Consider the following 21,035-nt stretch of genomic DNA (forward strand, 5'->3'; position numbering starts at 1 on the left):
TGCAGAAAATAGTACAAATAAAGAAAAACCCTTGAATGAGTAGGGAGGGACTTGGGAGGAACCTACAGTGTAGCTGAATTTGTCAAATACAAACTCTCGTTTTAGTTACATAAAGTTTTGTACCTGTTGTATTCGGCGCATGTGACAAATAAAAATTGATTTGAGTAGGACATTCCAGTCACATTTTTTACTAATATCGAATGTTTTCTATTGAAATTTGGCGCCATGTACAAGGTTAAAAATAGACGTTGCAGTCAAACACTTGAATACAGTAGTTGCAAGTTAAAATAACTTACCCTCCCATCCTGATGGTGGCGCCAATACATAGCTTACTTCCCCCCCGAAGAACACAACAAAACCAGTTGGAAAAATACCCGGGAGCTTTAGCTAACTAGCTATCTTATTATTTAAAAATTTCCCTCTAGTAGATCAATAACTAATGAGGTAAATAACTCAGTACTTTGACCAACCTATATCGACTGGTTGACCTCTGACCAATTTTGTATCTCGTGCGCTTTGCCCATAAAGGTTTTCTGGTATATTTGCTGTAGCTAATTTTTGAGATGCCTTCATTTTTACCTACGGTGGCCGAACAACTCTTCAAAGACATACAGAAGACATACCAAGAGAAAACTAAAAGTGAGTTACAGTTTTCCTTGAACAGAATCTCATCTGTCAAGTCTCTAGTCGGGCATGCCAGCCAGAAGATGGCACTGTTGTTATATGGCTTTGTTTTATGGTCATTGTCAGATGGACCATTGAGACTCCTATGATTTTAAGTAAAATAAAGTTGTATTGGTCGCTCACACATATTTTGCAGATGTTTTCGCAGGTGCAGCGAAATGCGTATGTTTATAACTCCAATAGTACAGTAATACTAAACAATATACACACGTCACCAAAAATAGAAATAAAAAAATATCATAAACGTAAATAATGTAAGAAATAACACACAAATACTGCAAAGTTGTCTTGGAGCTCGAAACAGAGCGACCATAGCTGTGTTCGAATACTCATGCTAACCATAATATTTGTGACGTACATTGAGTATGTAGTATGCTTATTAGTCATAGTATGGATTTAGGTAGGATGCAAAAAGTTCCTGATGTCAAATCGAATTGTTGTTAGCAGATGTTATTGTGAGTGTAGCGAAATGCTTATGCATCTAGTTCCGAAAGTGCAGCAATATCTAACAAGTAATCTAACGATTCCACAACTACCTAATATACAGAAATCTAAGTAAAAGGATGGAATAACAATATGTACATATGAATATATGGATGAGCAATGACCCGAGCAGCATAGGCAAGATGCAATAGATGGTATTAAATACAGTATATACATATGGGATGAGTAATGCAAGGTATGTAAACATAATTTATTAAAGTGGCATTAATAAAGTGACAAGAAATCCATTTGTTAGAGTGGCCAATGATTTCAAGTCTGTATGTAGGCAGCAGCCTCTCTGTGTTAGTGATGGCTGTTTAACAGTCTGATGATGGCCTTGAGATAGAAGCTGTTTTTCAGTCTCTAGGTCCCAGCTTTGATGCACCTGTACTGACCTCGCCTTCTGGATGGTAAGCAGGGTGAAGAGGCAGTGGCTCAAGTGGTTGTTGTCCTTGATGATCTTTTTGGCCTTCCTGTGAAATCGGGTGCTATAGGTGCCCCGGAGGGCAGGTAGTTTGTCCCCGGTGATGCGTTGTACAGACCACACCACACTCTGGAGAGCTCTGCGGTTGTGGGCGGTGCAGTTGCTGTTCCAGGCTGTGATACAGCTCAGCAGGATGCTCTCAATTGTGTATCTGTAAAAGTTTGTGAGGGTTTTAGGTGACAAGCCAAATTTCTTCAGCCTCCTGAGGTTGAAGAGGCGCTGTTGCACCTTCTTCACCACAGTGTCTGTGTGGGTGGACCATTTCAGTTTGTCTGTGATCTGTACGCAGATGAACTTAACTTTCCACCTTCTCCACTGATGTCCTGTCGATGTGGATAGGGGGGTGCTCCCTCTGCTGTTTCCTGAAGTCCACGATCATCTCCTTTTGTTTTGTTGAGTAAGAGCTTGTTTTCCTGACACCACATGCCGAGTGCCCTCACCTCCTCCCTAAGGCTGTCTCGTCGTTGTTGGTGATCAAGCCAACTACTGTTGTGTCGTATGCAAACTTGATGATCGAGTTGGAGGCGTGCATGGCCACGCAGTCATGGGTGAACAGGAAGTACAGGAGCGGGCTGAGAACACACCCTTGTGGGGCCCCAGGGTTGAGGACCAGCGAAGTGGAGATGTTGTTTCCTACCTTCACCACCTGGGGGCGGCCTGTCAGGAAGTCCAGGACTCACTTGCACAGGGTGGGGTTGAGACCCAGGGCCTCAAGCTTAAAGATGAGCTTGGAGGGTACTATGGTGTTGAATGCTGAGCTGTAGTCAATGAACAACATTCTTACATGGGATAGGGCAGTGTGATGGTGATTGCATCGTCTGTGGACCTATAGGGGCAGTATGTAAATTGCAGTGAGTCTCGGGTGACAGGTAAGGTGGAGGTGATATGATCCTTGACTAGTCTCTCAAAGCACTTCATGATGACAGAAGTGAATGCTACGGGGCGATAGTAATTTAGTTCAGTTACCTTTGCCTTCTTGAGTACAGGAACAATGTTGGTCATCTTGAAGCATGTGGTGACAGCAGACTGGGATAGGGAGAGATTGAATATGTCCGTAAACACACCAGCCAGCTGGTCTGCGCATGCTCTGAGGATGCGGCTAGGGATGCCGTCTGGGCCGGCGGCCTTGCAAGGGTCAACACGTTTAAATGTCTTACTCACGTCGGCCACTGAGAAAGAGAGCCCACAGTCCTTGGTAGAGGGCCGCATTGGTGGCACTATATTATGCTCAAAGCGGGCAAAGAAGGTGTTTAGTTTGTCTGGAAGCGAGACTTCGGTGTCCGTAACGTGGCTGGTTTTCTTTTTGTAGTCCGTGATTGTCTGTAGAACCTGCCACATACGTCTCGTGTCTGAGCCTTTGAATTGCGCCTCCACTTTGTCCCTATACTGACATTTCACTTGTTTGATTGGCATGAGGAGAGAAAAACTACACTGTTTGTATTCGGCCATATTCCCAGTCACCTTTCCATGGTTAAATGTGGTGGTTCGCGCTTTCAGTTTTGCACAAATGCAGCCATCTATCCACGTTTTCTGGTTAGGGTAGGTTTTAATAGTCACAGTGGGTACAACATCTCCTATGCACTTCCTTATAAACTCACTTACCAAATAAGCGTATACATCTACATTATTCTCTGAGGCTACATGTCCCAATCCGGGTGATCAAAACAATTTTGAAGCGTGGATTCCGATTGGTCAGACCAGCGTTGAATAGTCCTTGTTACCGATACATCCTGATTGAGTTTCTGCCTATAGAAGGGGAGAAGCAAAATGTAGTTGTGGTCAGATTTGCTGAAGGGAGGGCGGGGGAGGGCCTTGTATGCATCGCAGAAGTTAGAGTAGCAGTGATCCAGTGTTTTGCCAGCCTGGGTACTACAAGAGTATGTTACAATTCCTGATGTCTCTCTTGAAAGCAACCCTTGCCCTAATTTTGTGTACCTTGTTATCTCGAGACTAGACATTAGCGAGTAATATACTCGGAAGCTGTGGGTGGTGTGCGTGCCTCAAGTCTGACCAGAAGGCTGCTCCGTACTACATTCGCCAAAATACGAAGTATACAAGCAATGGACGCTATTTCTGTGCTTCTATGGCTCATAATGCAATTCTTCAGAAAATGAGCGTGGCCTTGAAAAAAATGGCAACAAGAACGGATTCAAATTTGTTGCTTTAACTAATTATGACAAATGTTATGAAAATAATGAGCAATGTAATGAAGTAATGACTTTTCTAATAAGTTACATGTTATGTTGGCTGACAATTTGTTAGCTACGCTAACAACAGCAGTATGTACCAGGTATGTCAGCTAACTACTGTAGCATTAGTTGGCTACTAATACATTGACCTTGCCAGTATTTACTTTATGCTATCTAACTAACTACACAACGTTTATTGACTTGATTATTCACCTCTCTCGTAGCTTAGCTGGGTGGTATAGTCGTTCAGGTGCATTTGCAAATTTGTCTGGCTATCTAGATGAATTTCAGAGCCCTCTCGCCTGACTATGTCAGGCAGGGTACAGAATAACCAGTGCATTTACCAACGCTCAACACCCGTTGAATGTGGCCATTGTCAGTAAAAGTAGACAAAAAAGCATAATTAAATTGTTGCCAGCAGCACAGTTAGTCACCAACGCTCTGGATAACATGAAAACTGCCTAACCAGCTCTGCTAGGACGAGTAAAATAGTCAGTGAGTTGTTCTCTCATTTGTGTCTAGAAGTAGCTAGCAAGTTAGCTTGGTGCTTGAATGCCGTTGTGAGATCAGAACGCTCGGATTAACCCTACACCTCGACCAGAGCGTCCAGTGTGCGCTCTAAACGCTCCGAATTTACAAATGGACAATCTGACAACGCCCTGAATTTACGAATGCCTAGAGCACACTCTAGCACTCCAGATTGAATTTACAAACACACCCGAAGTCTAGCTAGTAATTTGTTATGCTAACAAGCTAGCAAAGAGGTTGCATACAACAGCATCAACTTCCGGGAGAAAGGCGCTAGTATGCTCAACTGAAAGGATACTATTTGTTTACAGTATACTAAAATGAACTATATACTCATTAAGTATGTAGTATTATTAAAGTTATTATTTTTAGATAAACTATGCTAAATATGTTCACATGTCACCAAATAATTTATTAAAACACACTGTTTTGCAATGAAGGTCTTCAGTAGCCTCAACAGCACTCTGTATGGTAGTGCCATGGTGTAGCCGAAGGACAGCTAGCTTCTGTCCTCCTCTGGGAACATTGACTTCAATACAAAACCTAGGAGGCTCGTGGTTCACACCCCCTTCCATTGACACAGTAATTATGACAACTTCCGGAGTACATCCTCCAACCTATCAGAGCTCTTGCAGCATGAACTGACATGTTGTCCACCCAATCAAAGGATCAAAGAATGAATCTTGTACTGAAACCATAAGCTACAGCAAGCTAGCACTGCAGTGCATAACAGGTGGTGAGTAGTTTACTCAAAGAGAGAGAAAGACAATAGTTAAACAGTTTTTAACAAATTAATTTCTTCAAAAATGAAAGAGATGCAAGAGCTATATGTCATTGTATTTTTTTTTTTACTTTCACTTACTTAGCTAGTGACTGCACCTAGTTAGTTTAGCCTACTGAAACACCAAGCCCAAACAGAGAGGGATGCTATGTTAGCTAGCTGGCTATGGCTATCCAACCCTGGAACACATTCAAGTCAAGGTATGTTTTTATTTTATTTATTTATTGCCACCGGAGCCCGCCGGTGTAACTGCTAAACTGCTTGCTGCTGACTGTACACTGTACTGCATGATTGTAGTGGGTTTAGTAACACATTAGTTTAATTAGCTATGTTAATAGAATGACAATGATGTAGGCTGTGTGTTGCGGTTATGATATTAAGGTTTGGCTTGCAAAGTTTTTTTCACATGGTCACAGACAGCTGATGTGTTGTGCACTTAAGTCCACAAGCAAAGTGAAACGGTGAGAAGAAGAGAGTGCATAGATGTGAGAAGGAGTTACCTGTATTAATGGCACCTGTTTGAACTTGTTATCAGTATAAAAGACACCTGTCCACAACCTCAAACAGTCACACTCAAAACTCCACTATGGCCAAGACCAAAGAGCTGTCAAAGGACACCAGAAACAAAATTGTAGACCTGCACCAGGCTGGGAAGACTGAATCTGCAATAGGTAAGCAGCTTGGTTTGAAGAAATCAACTGTGGGAGCAATTATTAGGAAATGGAAGACATGCAAGAGCACTGATAATCTCCCTCGATCTGGGGCTCCACGCAAGATCTCACCCCGTGGGGTCAAAATGATCACAAGAACGGAGCTGGGACCAAAGTAACAAAGCCTACCATCAGTAACACACTACGCCACCAGGGACTCAAATCCTGCAGTGCCAGACGTGTCCCCCTGCTTAAGCCAGTACATGCCCAGGCCCGTCTGAAGTTTGCTAGAGAGCATTTGGATGATCCAGAAGAAGATTGGGAGAATGTCATATGGTCAGATGAAATCAAAATATAACTTTTTGGTAAAAACTCAACTCGTCGTGTTTTGAGGACAAAGAATGCTGAGTTGCATCCAAAGAACACCATACCTACTGTGAAGCATGGGGGTGGAAACGTCATGCTTTGGGGCTGTTTTTCTGCAAAGGGACCAGGACGACTGATCCGTGTAAAGGAAAGAATGAATGGGGCCATGTATCGTGAGATTTTGAGTGAAAACCTCCTTCCATCAGCAAGGGCATTGAAGATGAAACGTGGCTGGGTCTTTCAGCATGACAATGATCCCAAACACACCACCCGGGCAACGAAGGAGTGGCTTCGTAAGAAGCATTTCAAGGTCCTGGAGTGGCCTAGCCAGTCTCCACATCTCAACCCCATAGAAAATCTTTGGAGGGAGTTGAAAGTCCGTGTTGCCCAGCAACAGCCCCAAAACATCACTGCTCTAGAGGAGATCTGCATGGAGGAATGGGCCAAAATACCAGCAGCAGTGTGTAAAAACCATGTGAAGACTTACAGAAAACGTTTGACCTCTGTCATTGCCAACAAAGGGTATATAACAAAGTATTGAGATAAACTTTTGTTATTGACCAAATACTTATTTTCCACCATAATTTGCTAATAAATTCATAAAAAATCCTACAATGTGATTTTCTTTTTCCCTCATTTTGTCTGTCATAGTTGAAGTGTACCTATGATTAAAAAAATACAGGCCTCTCTCATCTTTTTAAGTGTGAGAACTTGCACAATTGGTGGCTGACTAAATACTTTTTTGCCCCACTGTAAGTGATCACTTTGCTATTGCCTGTGTGAGAGATGGTAAAATATCTAAGCAATCTCACGTGTCATTACGAAAATATGTATTTAGCATTGAATGGAATAGAATATAATTAACCCCAGATGTTGAATTAGCCTTTTCTTACTTCCACAACGCATTACAGGGTGTATGCAATAGGCATGCCCCTTTTAAAAAACATCAGGATTAAGGGCAGAGAGAACCCTTGCTGAGGAACTTACTAAAATCATAAGGGAACCTTATACTATGTGGGCTAAAGCAAGATGGTCTGGTTTGGCGGATGATTGGAAGGCTTTTAAACATCTTAGAAATCTGGGCGTGGCTATGTCCCGAAAACTGAAAGCAGACCACTACCTTAAATCTACTTTGGATAATTTAAATAATCCTTCTGAATTTTGGCAAGTAGTGAATGGTTTGGAGTGCAAAAAAGATACACAAACAACTATTGATAGACACACAGATTGTAACTGAGAGAAACTCTATTCTGAAAGCCTTACATCAGCATTTTCTTGATGCAGGCAGTTTATTTGAAAATGTTAAAGGTATAAATGCACTCCTTTGTCAGGTTCTCCTTCTTTTCCTTCTCTGTTTCAGAAGTGCTTGAAGCCCTGAAAGATATTGATAGAAAGAAATCCCCTAGCCCTGATGATCTAGACCCCTGCCTACCAAAAATTAGGTCATGGTACAAATAGTTTTAGTTACTCAGCTCTGTGGTCCTGGAATTCTCTCCTGAACATTAAAAAATGTGATGATCTAGTCACATTGGTGGAGTTTAAACACTCGGTCAATGTAAATATCATAGATGTGTAATTGTCTTTAGGACAGCTGTTTTTCAGTTATGCCATTTGTGTTTCTTTACATAATATGTAATTGTTGGACTGTATGTGTGTCTATAGTTTTGTTCAATGTTGTGTTAATGTATGTAAGGTATTTTGTCTGAAACTTTGTTCCTGCTGCTGTTGGACCAGGTCTCTCTTGAAAAATAGATTTAATCTCAATGACAAAAACCTGTATAAATAAAGGTAAAAACATCTTTAATGTGTCTGTCACCTTGATTATTCAAAATTCTCTCGACCTGTGCACCTACGTTGTAAACTTTTATTCATTGGCTAGGTTGTAGCAACCACATGATGGGTATAGGGAAAATGTGAGTATCCTAAATCTATTAATGTTACATTGAGCTGGGTGAATGGAATATGAATGACAGTCATCCAATATGCTGTAATAGAAAAGGCCATGCTCATAAACAAAATATATAAAATATATTAAACGGCACCGACCACCACTGCTTCTTATCCATAGGGTTTTCAGTGGTTAGCTTCGCCCACGATTGGCTGCTTGTAAACTACAATTCCGACGCTGTGTTTTAATAATCATCGCTTGCGAAATGGTTTATCGAAACGTATCCTGATTTGCCCCTTATCGTTCATATCAGCGAGAAAGAATATTTAAAATAAAATAGATAAACTGTAGCAGTTTTACACAGAGCCATAGTCTGTGTGAGTCTCCAGTTGATGAACTACACTTCCTCCCCAGTTACACAAACACACAGGTTCGGGGCACGCTATATAGCTATTTAGCACAGGTGGCCAAATATCTTCTGTAAAAAAGTGCTGTAACATGGAGATATGGCAGTGTGGAAACACTAACCCTGACCCTATAAATGTGTGTAGTAATTTAACCTTTTAGTTTTCTGAAAATAATTTATCATTATTCCTCGTTCCTTATGTTTCCAAAACCATATTGCAAACTGCAGTAGCTACACGCTTCTTCAACGAGGTCAAGCCCTTATTTTCTCCAGAAGCCCAGCCAGCCAACTCCTCCCTTACTACAGTACTCATCCATTACTGTCTTCATGAGAACTAAGGAAAGGAAATTGCAAATTAATTTTTCATTAAGCTATGTCTCAGGAATTATTTACCAATAAGTTCTAGATTAAAGCCTATTTAAAACCAAATGAGGAAATTATTCTAACCCCATCACTGTTTTTTTTGGTGTGTTTTCTTTACAGTTCCTGATGACCTGCTTATTGCGTGAGTATTACCATTATCTTTACCTGGGGATTATTTGCTTTATTGGGGAAACCAGTGAGGTGGGAGAGGGAGTGGCCTTTTATGGCATGTGCTTTCCACAGTGGGATGGAGATGCCGTCACCCAGACAGCAGGGCCCTCCCCTTTTGGTTGGTGGGTGAGAATTTCCAGATGTAGTGGGTGCTGTGGCTGTGTCACAGCCACATCCTGTCCTGTATGATGTTATTCTTGAAGGGTGATTTTCCTGTTATAGGACCTCTTCATTCCTTCGTTACATGCTTTTCACTGGCTAATTGGCTGAGTGTGTTAGGAATGATGCTATCAGGCTTAATGTCTCAGTTGCTCTGTCTCTCAGGTGTTTGTTTATATGCGTTGCTGCGTTGTTGTTTATATGCATTATATCTCCATTTAAAAGCACTTTTACATTAAGTTGAGGGCTAGCCTTAATATGGGTCTCTCTCCATGCCTGTCCCCTATCCCTGTCTCTCTCCCAGGCTGAGGTTTGTGTTTGGCTCCTGTGCCCTCCAGGCCTTGGACCTGGTGGACCAGCGCTCTGTCACCTGTGTCTCATCCCCCAGTGGACGGAGAGCATATCAGGTGAACATCTGCTACCCACTTTGCACTAGAGTACTCACTTTCCCAATAAACCACCGAATGAAACATTTGGTAATCAATCGACCATGATTCACACAAAAGAGCGATGAAAGGAAAATGTACAGCTAAGTCTTAAGCATTTTGACCCTCTTTGTATACTATAGAGACGCTAATGAGAAGCTATTATCTTCCCAACACTTGACATCAATGCCAGAACCTCACATAAGGACAGATTAATTACTGTTGTACTTGTGGAAAACCACCTAATCCATAGCCATTCCCTACCAGTCCCAGAGTCCCTGTAGGCCATGTCCTCTTGCGTCATAGCAGGGCCTGTCCAGTGACCCAAGTTTCCTGTAAACGCCTTTGACAGCTTTTATGAAATGGGACAGAAAAAACACAATGAGGCTAAATACAGACAGTGGTTTCTGTTTCTTTGGAATAAGTTCCTTAATTGTTTTTTCTCCTTCTCAAGTTTTTAGTGACTTGTGTGGTGAAATTAGGTGGTGTTTATTGGAAATGTTTAGGCTATAATATGATGTGGTTCCGGGCACAAATTCAGTTCTACATTTCCATAGAAAGTTATTACGTTTTCTCCTAAAACATCTGTGAGTGAAAAAACGGTGTTGGAAAGCCTCTGCAGTAACAAGTAGATAAGTCTTCCAATATCACACTCTTCCCATATTCATGTAGTGTGGTTGCGCCATTTGCAATATTATTTACTCTTTAAATATACAAGTGTCGAATGGGGCCCTTTGACACTGTGACAGTTTTATTTGCTGTGAGTGGGTGTTCTGAGGAGATGTCTGAGTAAGATTTAGATAGCTGTGCTATCTTCCCATATTTCTGGAGTAACTCATTTCTGTGGCTTTATTGTTATATAAAAACATAAACCCCCAAAATCAAGAGATGCTAGCTCGTTATGTCGTTCCTCTTAGATTACTTTCTCTCCTCTTGTCTTTTACTTTTTGACCACTAATCTTTAAGGAGATCGTGATTTGAGTGCAATTGTCACCTAGCTATTGTTTTCTATCCATCCCTGGAACTGTCTGTCTGCAGAGAAAAATAGTTCATTCAGAGGTATTGGGACATATCCGTACAGTAAGTGTGATTGGGATAACTTGAACCAGACCAGGTTAAGTTGCCTTGTTTTGGCTCAGGGAGGGAGGGAAGACTATATTTGGGAAGTTGAGAGTAAAAAAGTATTTACTTTGATTCAGTAGTCGAGGACCATTTGTTTCTCTCCTTCCCTGAGTTCTTAGCCAGGAGGAATTATTGTGTTCTTCCCTGAATTGAATTTAACTTTATTGATCTACAGGGGATTTCAGTCAGCATGTCAATTGTAATGGGAAATCCAACATTGGAACCTGAGGCAACTGCCCAAGTCTCACAATGCTCGTGTTGGAGGATTGCCATGGTACCTGCATCCTATTTTTCTTCCATTTGACAACACTCCAAATTAAACTATGGCTAAGTGTATATTGTTTTATAAAGAAAGTGTGTGTTTCTGGGCTTCTTGCGGTCAATTTGCAAATTATTTGTAATTATGTTACAGCCCCCTGACCGTCTGCTCAAGAAAAGTTGATGATCCTTGATTTGGGGTAACTCACTCTGCAACATTGTGTAGGCGTCTGGGCACTGAGCCCACCAACCCACGCCTCTATTTGTATCCAGCAGCTCAAAGCTTTTATGATGTCAGAGAAACTTAAAACGTCAGGTTTTTACTGACCAGAACCATGACACAGCCAGTTGGACGTCACTTCTAAGAAGAGGCTTGACTTGCAATAACACCAAATAAACTCAGTCTGAAGAGCTTAGTTTATTCCCCCTTTTTCTGGAAGTAGATCTACTTTGAAGCTCTGGGTTGGGGAAAAGAGCCAGTCTGGGACCTGTTGTACATGTCATTGTTTTGTTATTGTGTCTGGTGTGATACTAATGAATACACTGGCCTTTCCCTGTACTCTTTTCTATAATCGAAAAATGGTTCTTTGGCTGTCCCCATAGGAGAACCCTTCTGAGTACTATGTAGAACCATTTACACAGAGGGTTCTACATGGAAACCAAAAGGGTTCTACCTAGAACCAAAAACAGTTGTTCTCCTATGGGGACAGCCAAATAACTGTTTTGGAACCCTTTTTTCTAAGAGGGTGCTCATAGGTTGATACTGTTTGCCACATTGACTCAATCATACATTCAGGTGACCTTTTCCATGAGAATATGGGGTTCGTTCAGTCTGTTGTGACAGGGCACAGGGAATCAGACCAAGGTAAAATTTAAGGCAGAATAGCAATATACAGTGCGTTCGGAAAGTATTCAGACCCCTTTACTTTTTCCACATTTTGTTACACTTTAGCGTTATTCAAAATGGATTAAATACTTTTTTCCCCTTCTCAATCTACAGACATTACCCCATTAATTTTTAGAAAATATTGCAAATGTATCAAAAATAAAAACAGAAATACCTTATTTACATTAGTATTCAGACCCTTTGCTATGAGACTCGAAATTGAGCTCAAGTGCATCCTGTTTCCATTGATCATCCTTGAGATGTTTCTACAACTTGATTGAAGTCCACCTATGGTAAATTCAATTGATTGGACATGATTTGGAAAGGCACACACCTGTCTATATAAGGTCCCACAGTTGACAGTACATGTCAGAGCAAAAACCAATCCATGAGGTTGAAGGAATTGTCCGTAGAGCTCCGAGACAGGATTGTGTCTAGGCACAGATCTGGGAAAGGGTACCAAAACATTTCTGCAGCACTGAAAGTCCCAAAGAACACAGTGGCCACCATCATTCTTAAATGGAAGAAGTTTGGAACCACCAAGACTCTTGCTAGTGCTAGCCACCCGTCCAAACTGAGCAATCGTGGGTGAAGGATGTTGGTTAGGGAGGTGACCAAAAACCGAATGGTTACTCTGACAGAACTCTAGAGTTCCTCTGTGGAGATGGGAGAACCTTCCAGAAGGACAACCATCTCTACAGCACTCTACCAATCAGGCCTATATGGTTAGAGTGGCCAGATGGAAGCCACTCCTCAGTAAAAGGCACATTACAGCCCACTTGGAGTTTGCCAGAAGGCACCTAAAGGACTCAGACCATGAGAAACAAGATTCTCTGGTCCGATGAAACCAAGATTGAACTCTTTGGCCTGAATGCCAAGCGTCACGTCTGGAGGAAACCTGGCACCATCCCTATGATGAAGCATGGTGGTGGCAGCATCATGCTGTGGGGATATTTTTTAGTGGCAGGTTCTGGGAGACTAGTCAGGATCGAGGGAAAGATGAACAGAGCAACGTACAGAGAGATCCTTGATGAAAACCTGCTCCAGATCGCTCAAGACCTCTGGGGCAAAGGTTCAACTTCCAACAGGACAACGGCCCTAAGCCCACAGCTAAGTCAACGCAGGAGTGGCCTCAGGACAAGTCTCTGAATGTCCTTGAGTGGTCCAGCCAGAGCTGGAGACTTGAGTCCGATTGAACATCTCTGGTTGTGCAGTGTCGATCCCCATCCAACCTGACAGAGCTTGAGAGGATCTTCAGAGAAGAATGTGAGAAAGTGCCAATCTTGTAGAGTCATACCCAAAAAGACTCAAGGCTGTAATCACTGCCAAATGTGCTTCAACAAAGTATTGAATAAAGGGTCTGATTACTCATGTAAATGTGATGTTTTATTTGTAATAAATTTGCAGACATGAGGAAAGTGTGTGAAGCATTTATCTGTGCTCTGTGAAGCATTCATTTTGGCTGCAATTTCTGAGGCTGGTAACTAATGAATGTATCCTCTGCAGCAGAGGTAACTCTGGGACTTCCTTTCCTGTGGCGGTCCTCATGAGAACCAGTTTCATCATGGTGCTTGATGGTTTTTGCGACTGCACTTGAAGAAACTTTCAAAGTTCTTGACATTTTCCGCATTGAACGACCTTCATGTCTTAAAGTAAGGATGGACTGTGGTTTCTCTTTGCTTATTTGAGCTGTTTTTGCCATAATATGGACTTGGTCTTTTACCAAATAAGGCTATTTTCTGTATACCACCCCTACCTTGTCACAACATAACTGATTGGCTCAAACACATTAAGAAGGAAAGAAATTCCACAAATTAACTTTTAACAAGGCACACCTGTTAATTGAAATGCATTCCAGGGGACTACCTCATGAAGCTGGTTGAGAGAATGCCAAGAGTGTGCAAAGTTGTCATCAAGGCAAAGGGTGGCTACTTTGAAGAATCTCAAATATATTTAGGTGATGTTTTTAACACTTTTTTTGCTTACTACATGATTCCATTTGTTACTTCATAGTTTTGATGTCTTCACTATTATTCTACAATGTAGAAAATAGTAAAAACCCTTGAATGAGTAGGTGTGTCCAAATGTTTTTATTGGTACTGTATTTTCTACATACTTTATATCTGGTTTGAGTCTTTTAAGTTTACACTGAAAACGTTTTACCATCCAGATTTTTTTTTTAAATGTTATATACAGTATATTTTTTTGAAGTGGTGGTCCACCACTACTAAATAAATATAGGGGAAACACTGTTTCACTTCTTTATGACAAATCTAGACAAATAATCCAGAGTTATGATTAGGGTAGCAAAGGGTCGGAAACTTTCCTCAATGGCAGTAGCCATTGCACGGATTGAGGGAGACAATGCCATCCTGTCTGATGTTCAGACTCTGCTTGCAGATGTAAGAGAAGAAATCCGTACCCACCTGCCCACTTCACTGTTGCTCCAAGCAGAGGAAACTGCAGTTCTGAAATACATCAAAAAGCGTGAAGACTTCTGCCTGAAGCCCATACACGCTGCAGCGTACATGTTGGACCCCAAGTATGCTGGCAAGAGCATCCTGTCTGGTGCAGAGATCAACAAGGCCTATGGTATCCTTGGCCTGGATGAGGGCAAGGTTCTTGGCAGTCTGGCAAAGTACACTTCCAATCAAGGGCTTTGGGATGGAGATGCAATATGGCAGTCATGCCAACATATCTCATCAGCCACCTGGTGGAAGGGACTTTGTGTATGCAGGCTCTTTCCCCTGTTGCCTCTATTATCCTCCAAATCCCACCAACATCAGCGGCCTCAGAGCGCAACTAGTCTTTGTTTGGGAACACACACACCAAAGCACACAACATGCTGACCAATACAAGGGTTGAAAAATTGGTGGCCTGACAACGAGCCATCCTCAACAAGGTTGGAAAGGGATGAGTCTGATGTTCAAGAGGTGGACATTGAGGAGGTCCAGGGAGAAGACATGGAAGCCTGAGAGGAAGACAACCAAAGCTTTAGTTTCTAGACAATCATTTTGCAGATGTATGTTAAATGTTTTTGAGAGATGAGAAGGATCATTCAATATTCCCTTTCTGTTGTTCAGTGAAATCATCCCATGTGAAGAGTCAACTCATTTAAGTAAAGTTCAACCCGTTGTGTTGAAACACCGTGCGATATAAATATATTTGAAGGATTTAATCATTTGCAATTGTCTACTTATGATAAGGTAAAAGGTTTATGTTTCTGTCTCCATATGATATGGTAAATATATCCAATGCAAAGATCTACTTTTAAATGATATTAATATTAATTTGCATATATTTCTGTTAATTCCCATATATTCCCGTTAATTTCCAAGGAAAGTTTCCACCTCTGAATAATCCCCAAAATGTGCAACCCTAGTTACGATGCAGTCTGAAGCCTTGAGTAAGATGCATCATCAGTCCTGTGCCTGTCGTGACTTCCCACAAACCATGGCAGTCCTCTATAGTCTTCCCTGACGGGCTGCAACTGAAACTGGATCTGGCAGTGACGAACTGATGACAGAGCCATCCCTCCAAACTTTGGAGCTCTCTGGCACATGATGGCTTGCCTCTATGTAGTCCTGTGTGAACCTGGCATTCCTACCATACAAATGGAGAAGCCAACTCCAGTCCACGCTGGAGCTGAATGTCATGTTTCATTTACTGAGATTGAAGAGTATGTAACGCTTCTAGCTGACTGTGGAATCCCCTGCTAGGATAGTTTAGACAGGTTCCAAACAGTGGAAGGAGAATATCAGGGAGCGTTTAAGTGTGGTTTTGTGTTGGGCCTACCAAGTTTGCTTTGTGGCCAGAGCTCAGAAGTGGAGACACATTCTGAAATGCAAGCAGAGGACAAAAAGACCCAAATGTGAGCTGGTTTTCAATGACTAATGCTTTAGAGGCTTCAGCATCACCGATTGACCTAGGCCGGTCCCATAGAAATACAATAGATTATATTTCTATGGCCAATCCGCCATATGTTGAGCCAATTTTCCGTTCCTCCCCTCTCCCTGAAGTGTGCGCTTGTTCACTCACCCTCAACTAGTGTATTTAAAAAATCATTGAGTTGGTGTGCAGATAGTGTCTACCATTTTGGTATTCTTATGCCAATTTAATGTTCTTAAATCCTTGAGGGGGAGTGAACGAGTACACACCCTAGGTTACAGTCTCCCTCTGGTACCCTCAGCTGGGTGGCTCACAGTCTCACAACTCTGCTTTTGTCACTTTTTTTTAAATCGACTCAATGTAATATTCCCTGAAGAGTTACTCATTTATAATGAAGCGTCACTTTTCTACAAATGAGGTGTTTTATTTTGTAGATCACTGAGAAGGTAATTTAGAGGGACTACATATCTGTGAATCTGTCTGGGCTGGGGAATAATGGAGCCTGTTTCTGTCATGTTGAGAGTCATTAGTTGTGGTGACAAGGCTGAGTTATCCTCTGAATTAATGCCCTTATGCGTCATCTTCAGAATGGGGCTGAAGCTGAGAGTCTGGCACAAAGTATGTCTACCCCTATCTTGAGTGCCAGACTTTACAGCTACGGTGTTGGAGTAGCCTATATTCAATATTTGGAGCCAGTTGTCTAGCTCCATGGAATTATTGTCTTCCACTTTCAAACCTAATACATGTTTAACATTTGGATTCATTAAATATGCATACTTCCTCTCCTTCCTTCCTTAAGTAGGAATGCTGATCTGAAATTATTAGATAGGTGAAGACAACCTTTCTCCATCCTAGTTCTGTCAGATCAGTGAAATATACAAGGAAGAAAGGGAACTATACATTTTTTTAATGTTTGCATGGGGCCATAGGCGACACAATCCCTTTTCCAGATGTCAGGGGTTTATTCAGTGATATTGTGAACGTTGGGGATAGAAATAGAATAGAATGAAATATAATTATATTCTAAAAATAGAATGAATACAACTGACACAATTCCATATATCTGACAGACAATCATATCTGTTCTACACCATACACTTCTATCTTAATGTTCTGTAACGTAACATCCTCCTGAACAGGCCCCAGGGTTAGTGGGATGTGTCAGGACGTGTTGGAGGAGCTCAGGGATGGTTGAGATGAAGTCAGGAGCTTGTTTCACCTCATTCCTCACCCTGCTCTACTGTCTACAGTGCTCCTCAGCTGTTGTGAACATGTGTGGAATTGACTCAAGCTGTGGCAGGCGAATGCAGTGTCAGTACAAACAGAATTCACATCATTGTTTGATAGGTTTGTTTAAGTACTTGCTAGAGACAAGACATTCTCGCTCTTCTCCTACAACACTGTGATATGTTTTAGAGAGTCTTTCCGTGACCATTTTTTTCCCATTAATCCACTCTCCAGAACAACTGTGGTTTTGGCCAGCTCTTCCTTTGACTTTCTACCTGTTGTTTTTGACTGTGTCCATGTTTGTTTTGTTGAAGGTGATTGGAGGGTCAGGGCTGCTGTACACCTGCTACACCTCCTGTCACTACTGCTCCTGCCCAGCCTTCGCCTACACTGTGCTCAGGAGGAACGAGAGTCTACTGGTGAACACACAGACATAAACCATGTTTCAATCATTAATAGAGCACACAAGCCATAAACTACAAAGACATCAGACAAAACATGCATAACTGAGCAAGACTATATGTGGAATTCCACCATTCAGGGTTTCCACCCCCAGAAGGCAGTCACATGTTGATCTGTATAACAGTTCATTATTAGCAAGACCCTGGCACTAGTGTTTAAACATGTTCATCCCGTATGACTCTCGGGAACACAAAGCCAAAAAGTCCCTGAAGTCCCATAAATCCTCAGCTGCCTCTGAATATTTCCCTGAATACAGAATCTATCCATACTTCACAGTGAGGTTGACAACACTACTCCCCCTCTCTCCCACATACATCCAGAGCTGTCTGTGTTGTTTTAAGGGCATTGCAGACCCTGTCATCGCCATTGCGACCCCGTCATGGGTCAGTTAGGGCAGACCAGGGGAAGTGCCACAGTCTCCACTGGGGGTTTCGCATGGAGCCTATTGCCTGGACAGTCTACAAACCATGACAGCCCTGCCTCCCTGCTCTAGGTCCACAGCCAAGCAGGAGAGACACCACTGTACTGTACTGTACTTTTACTCTGAGAAGTCTCCCTGAGCTTATTTCTGCCCAATGATTTTTGGGAATATAATACATTCTGCCTGCCTTTATTACATTGGTATGACAAATTCTGACATTGTAGAAGTGTTATTCATTTTTTTAATAAATGTAATAACCATAAGTTAAAAAAATAATTAATAATTAAAAAATTACAAATTTAAGTCATACATACAGGTAACTGCCAAAATAAAGGAATCGCCAACGTAGTGACTTAACAGGGCATTTGTCCACCATGAGCTGCCAGAACAGCTTCATTGTGCCTTGGCACAGATTCTACAAATGTCTGGAACTCTATTGGAGGAATGGGACACCATTCTGTTTCGTTGATGGTGGAAAACACTGTCTCAGGCCCGCTCCAGAATCTCCCACAAGTGGTCAATTGGATTGATCTCTGGTGACTTGAGACTGACACACACACCTTTTAAAACCCCCTGTGCTCCTTTGAGACCCCACTTTCAAAGTCTCTGAGATCTTTTCTTCTAGCCATGGTTAGCCAAGATAATGGGCAACTGGGCATTTTATACATGAACCTAAGCATGATGGGATGTTATTGCTTAATTAACTCAGGAACCACACCTGTGTGGAAGAACCTACTTTCAATGTACTTTCTATCCCATTTACTGAAGTGAATGGAATAGAAAGTATTTTGGCAGTTACCTGTATATTAATCATAATTTTTAAGCATTTCTGCAAACTTGCCTGAACTTCAATTCTGTCTGAGTGACACACAGAAAAGAAAAGCTGCATACTCTCATGGCTCCAATGCAATAGATTTACTAAGCTGCCTTCATCAGGGTTTATTCCCTTTCTCTCTCACACACGCACGTATTGTACTATCACTTCCCTAACATTCCTCCTCCTGTTGCAGTGCAAGCACATCCTGGCCGCCTACCTCAGTCAGGCCATGGGGCTGTCCCAGCAGGAGGCCCTGTCTGACCAGCAGATGTCCAGCATCCTTTCTGGGAGAGCAGCAAGAACTGACACGTAGAGCACCAGACCCCCAGGTCACTGATCCAGACCTACATGTAGAAGACCAGACCGCAGCTACAGACCCAGAGCACAGAGACGTAGAGCACAACCCAACAGGTCACTCATCCAGACCTACATGTAGAAGACCAGACCGCAGCTACAGACCCAGAGCACAGAGACGTAGAGCACAACCCAACAGGTCACTCATCCAGACCTACATGTAGAAGACCAGACCGCAGCTACAGACCCAGAGCACAGAGACGGTCACTCAGAGCACAACCCAACAGGTCACTCATCCAGACCTACATGTAGAAGACCAGACCGCAGCTACAGACCCAGAGCACAGAGACGTAGAGCATAACCCAACAGGTCACTGATCCAGACCTACATGTAGAAGACCAGACCGCAGCTACAGACCCAGAGCACAGAGACGTAGAGCACAACCCAACAGGTCACTCATCCAGACCTACATGTAGAAGACCAGACCGCAGCTACAGACCCAGAGCACAGAGACGTAGAGCACAACCCAACAGGTCACTCATCCAGACCTACATGTAGAAGACCAGACCGCAGCTACAGACCCAGAGCACAGAGACGTAGAGCACAACCCAACAGGTCACTCATCCAGACCTACATGTAGAAGACCAGACCGCAGCTACAGACCCAGAGCACAGAGACGTAGAGCACAACCCAACAGGTCACTCATCCAGACCTACATGTAGAAGACCAGACCGCAGCTACAGACCCAGAGCACAGAGACGTAGAGCACAACCCAACAGGTCACTCATCCAGACCTACATGTAGAAGACCAGACCGCAGCTACAGACCCAGAGCACAGAGACGTAGAGCACAACCCAACAGGTCACTGATCCAGACTCAAAGCCACACAGCACCATCTGAGACCAAGCTACTGCAGCACATCCTGAGGAAAGATGTTTAAAAGGCAAAGCTGCTGTATAGTCTCCTCCAGTCTGTCTGCATGTGTGAAGATGACTTTTATGGCTTTTAGGTCATTGTGCTGTTCTTCTCGAACTCTGGTGTGGTTCCCCGCTTTCTGAAAATCAAAAGACAACAGATGTTGCTGTTTTTTGTGAGTGTTCGTGTTCTTAATCTGTTGCCAGAGAATATGCATCTGTTCATTGACTGTATTTTAAGACTCTCCTTTTATATGAAAATGGTTGTTATATGTAGGTTGTGTAAACTCTTGTAAGAATATGAGTCTGACTTATGAACATTTTATTTGTATTTTTTATTTAACCAGGCAAGTCATACATAGCTTTTATTGACAAAATAATTCACCATACAGATTTTCTCATGTTAAATAGCAGTATTGGTTTAGTTGTCAGTTGAGTGAAATAATAATTCAGACATTCTACTGCACTGTTGGAGCTACTAACATAAGCATTTCGCTGCACCTACTATAACACCAGCAAAACTGTGTACACAACCAATACACTTTGATTTGAACCACAGTTAACTGTTTAGGCTACTGGTTAGCGACATCAATACTGTAACACATTTGCAAACGCACAGGTTGGAAAACTACATCAGCTTGTTCTTGTATGGTTTTCTTCTTAAATTGTAGGAAGGCTTCATTCACAAGTCAGGCTTGTTGAAGGCTTTTACAACCCACTGTATGTTGCAGGGTTGGGGCAATTCCATTTCAATTCAATCAACTCCGGAAGTAAACAAACGCCAATTCCACATTTTTCTCAGTAAGAAGCATTTGGGGAATTGGAATTTGAGTTTACTGAATTGTAATGGAATTGAACCCTTATCTTGATGCTAAGGTCACATTTGAATGAACACATAATAGTAATACCAGTACAGTGCAGTCTCCAATGGAATGTACTTGAAGTTTGGCACACTCCTATAGTTTAGCCCTTGAAGTTGTAGAGGTGATGGTTGATGTGTATGGTGAAGAAATGGAAAAACTAAGAAATTAAACAATGGAAATACTGTATTTGTTGGACCCTGTGCTAAGACAACACTTGTCTTAAATTCCTTTTAGAAGTTAGTGATACTACAGAGGTTTTGTATCATTTCAGGAAGTAGTTTTGAAAGTAGTGCTCACTATCGAAAA

General features: G+C 42.1%; 1 protein-coding gene across 5 annotated transcripts; it reads left to right on the top strand.

Annotated features, from left to right (window-relative positions):
* The first annotated feature begins 320 nt into the window (after positions 1–320).
* Positions 321–20,915, top strand: LOC118391680 (zinc finger SWIM domain-containing protein 7). 5 transcript variants are annotated; one of them, XR_008060824.1, is made up of 6 exons: positions 321–639; positions 8,943–8,964; positions 9,457–9,559; positions 17,273–17,377; positions 18,852–19,151; positions 19,240–20,915. XR_008060824.1 is itself a non-coding variant. In XM_052457869.1 (5 exons), exons 1-5 carry the CDS (start codon positions 564–566, stop codon positions 18,969–18,971), a joined length of 426 nt encoding a protein of 141 aa, XP_052313829.1. In that variant the 5' UTR covers positions 321–563; the 3' UTR covers positions 18,972–19,209. The 5 variants fall into 5 exon arrangements, 1 of the variants encoding a protein (XP_052313829.1); XR_008060823.1 differs by having other exon boundaries at positions 19,322–20,915; XR_008060826.1 differs by having other exon boundaries at positions 18,852–19,069.
* The last annotated feature ends 120 nt before the right edge of the window (positions 20,916–21,035 follow it).

Source organism: Oncorhynchus keta, chromosome 12, assembly GCF_023373465.1.
Source record: "Oncorhynchus keta strain PuntledgeMale-10-30-2019 chromosome 12, Oket_V2, whole genome shotgun sequence".
NCBI lineage: Eukaryota > Metazoa > Chordata > Actinopteri > Salmoniformes > Salmonidae > Oncorhynchus > Oncorhynchus keta.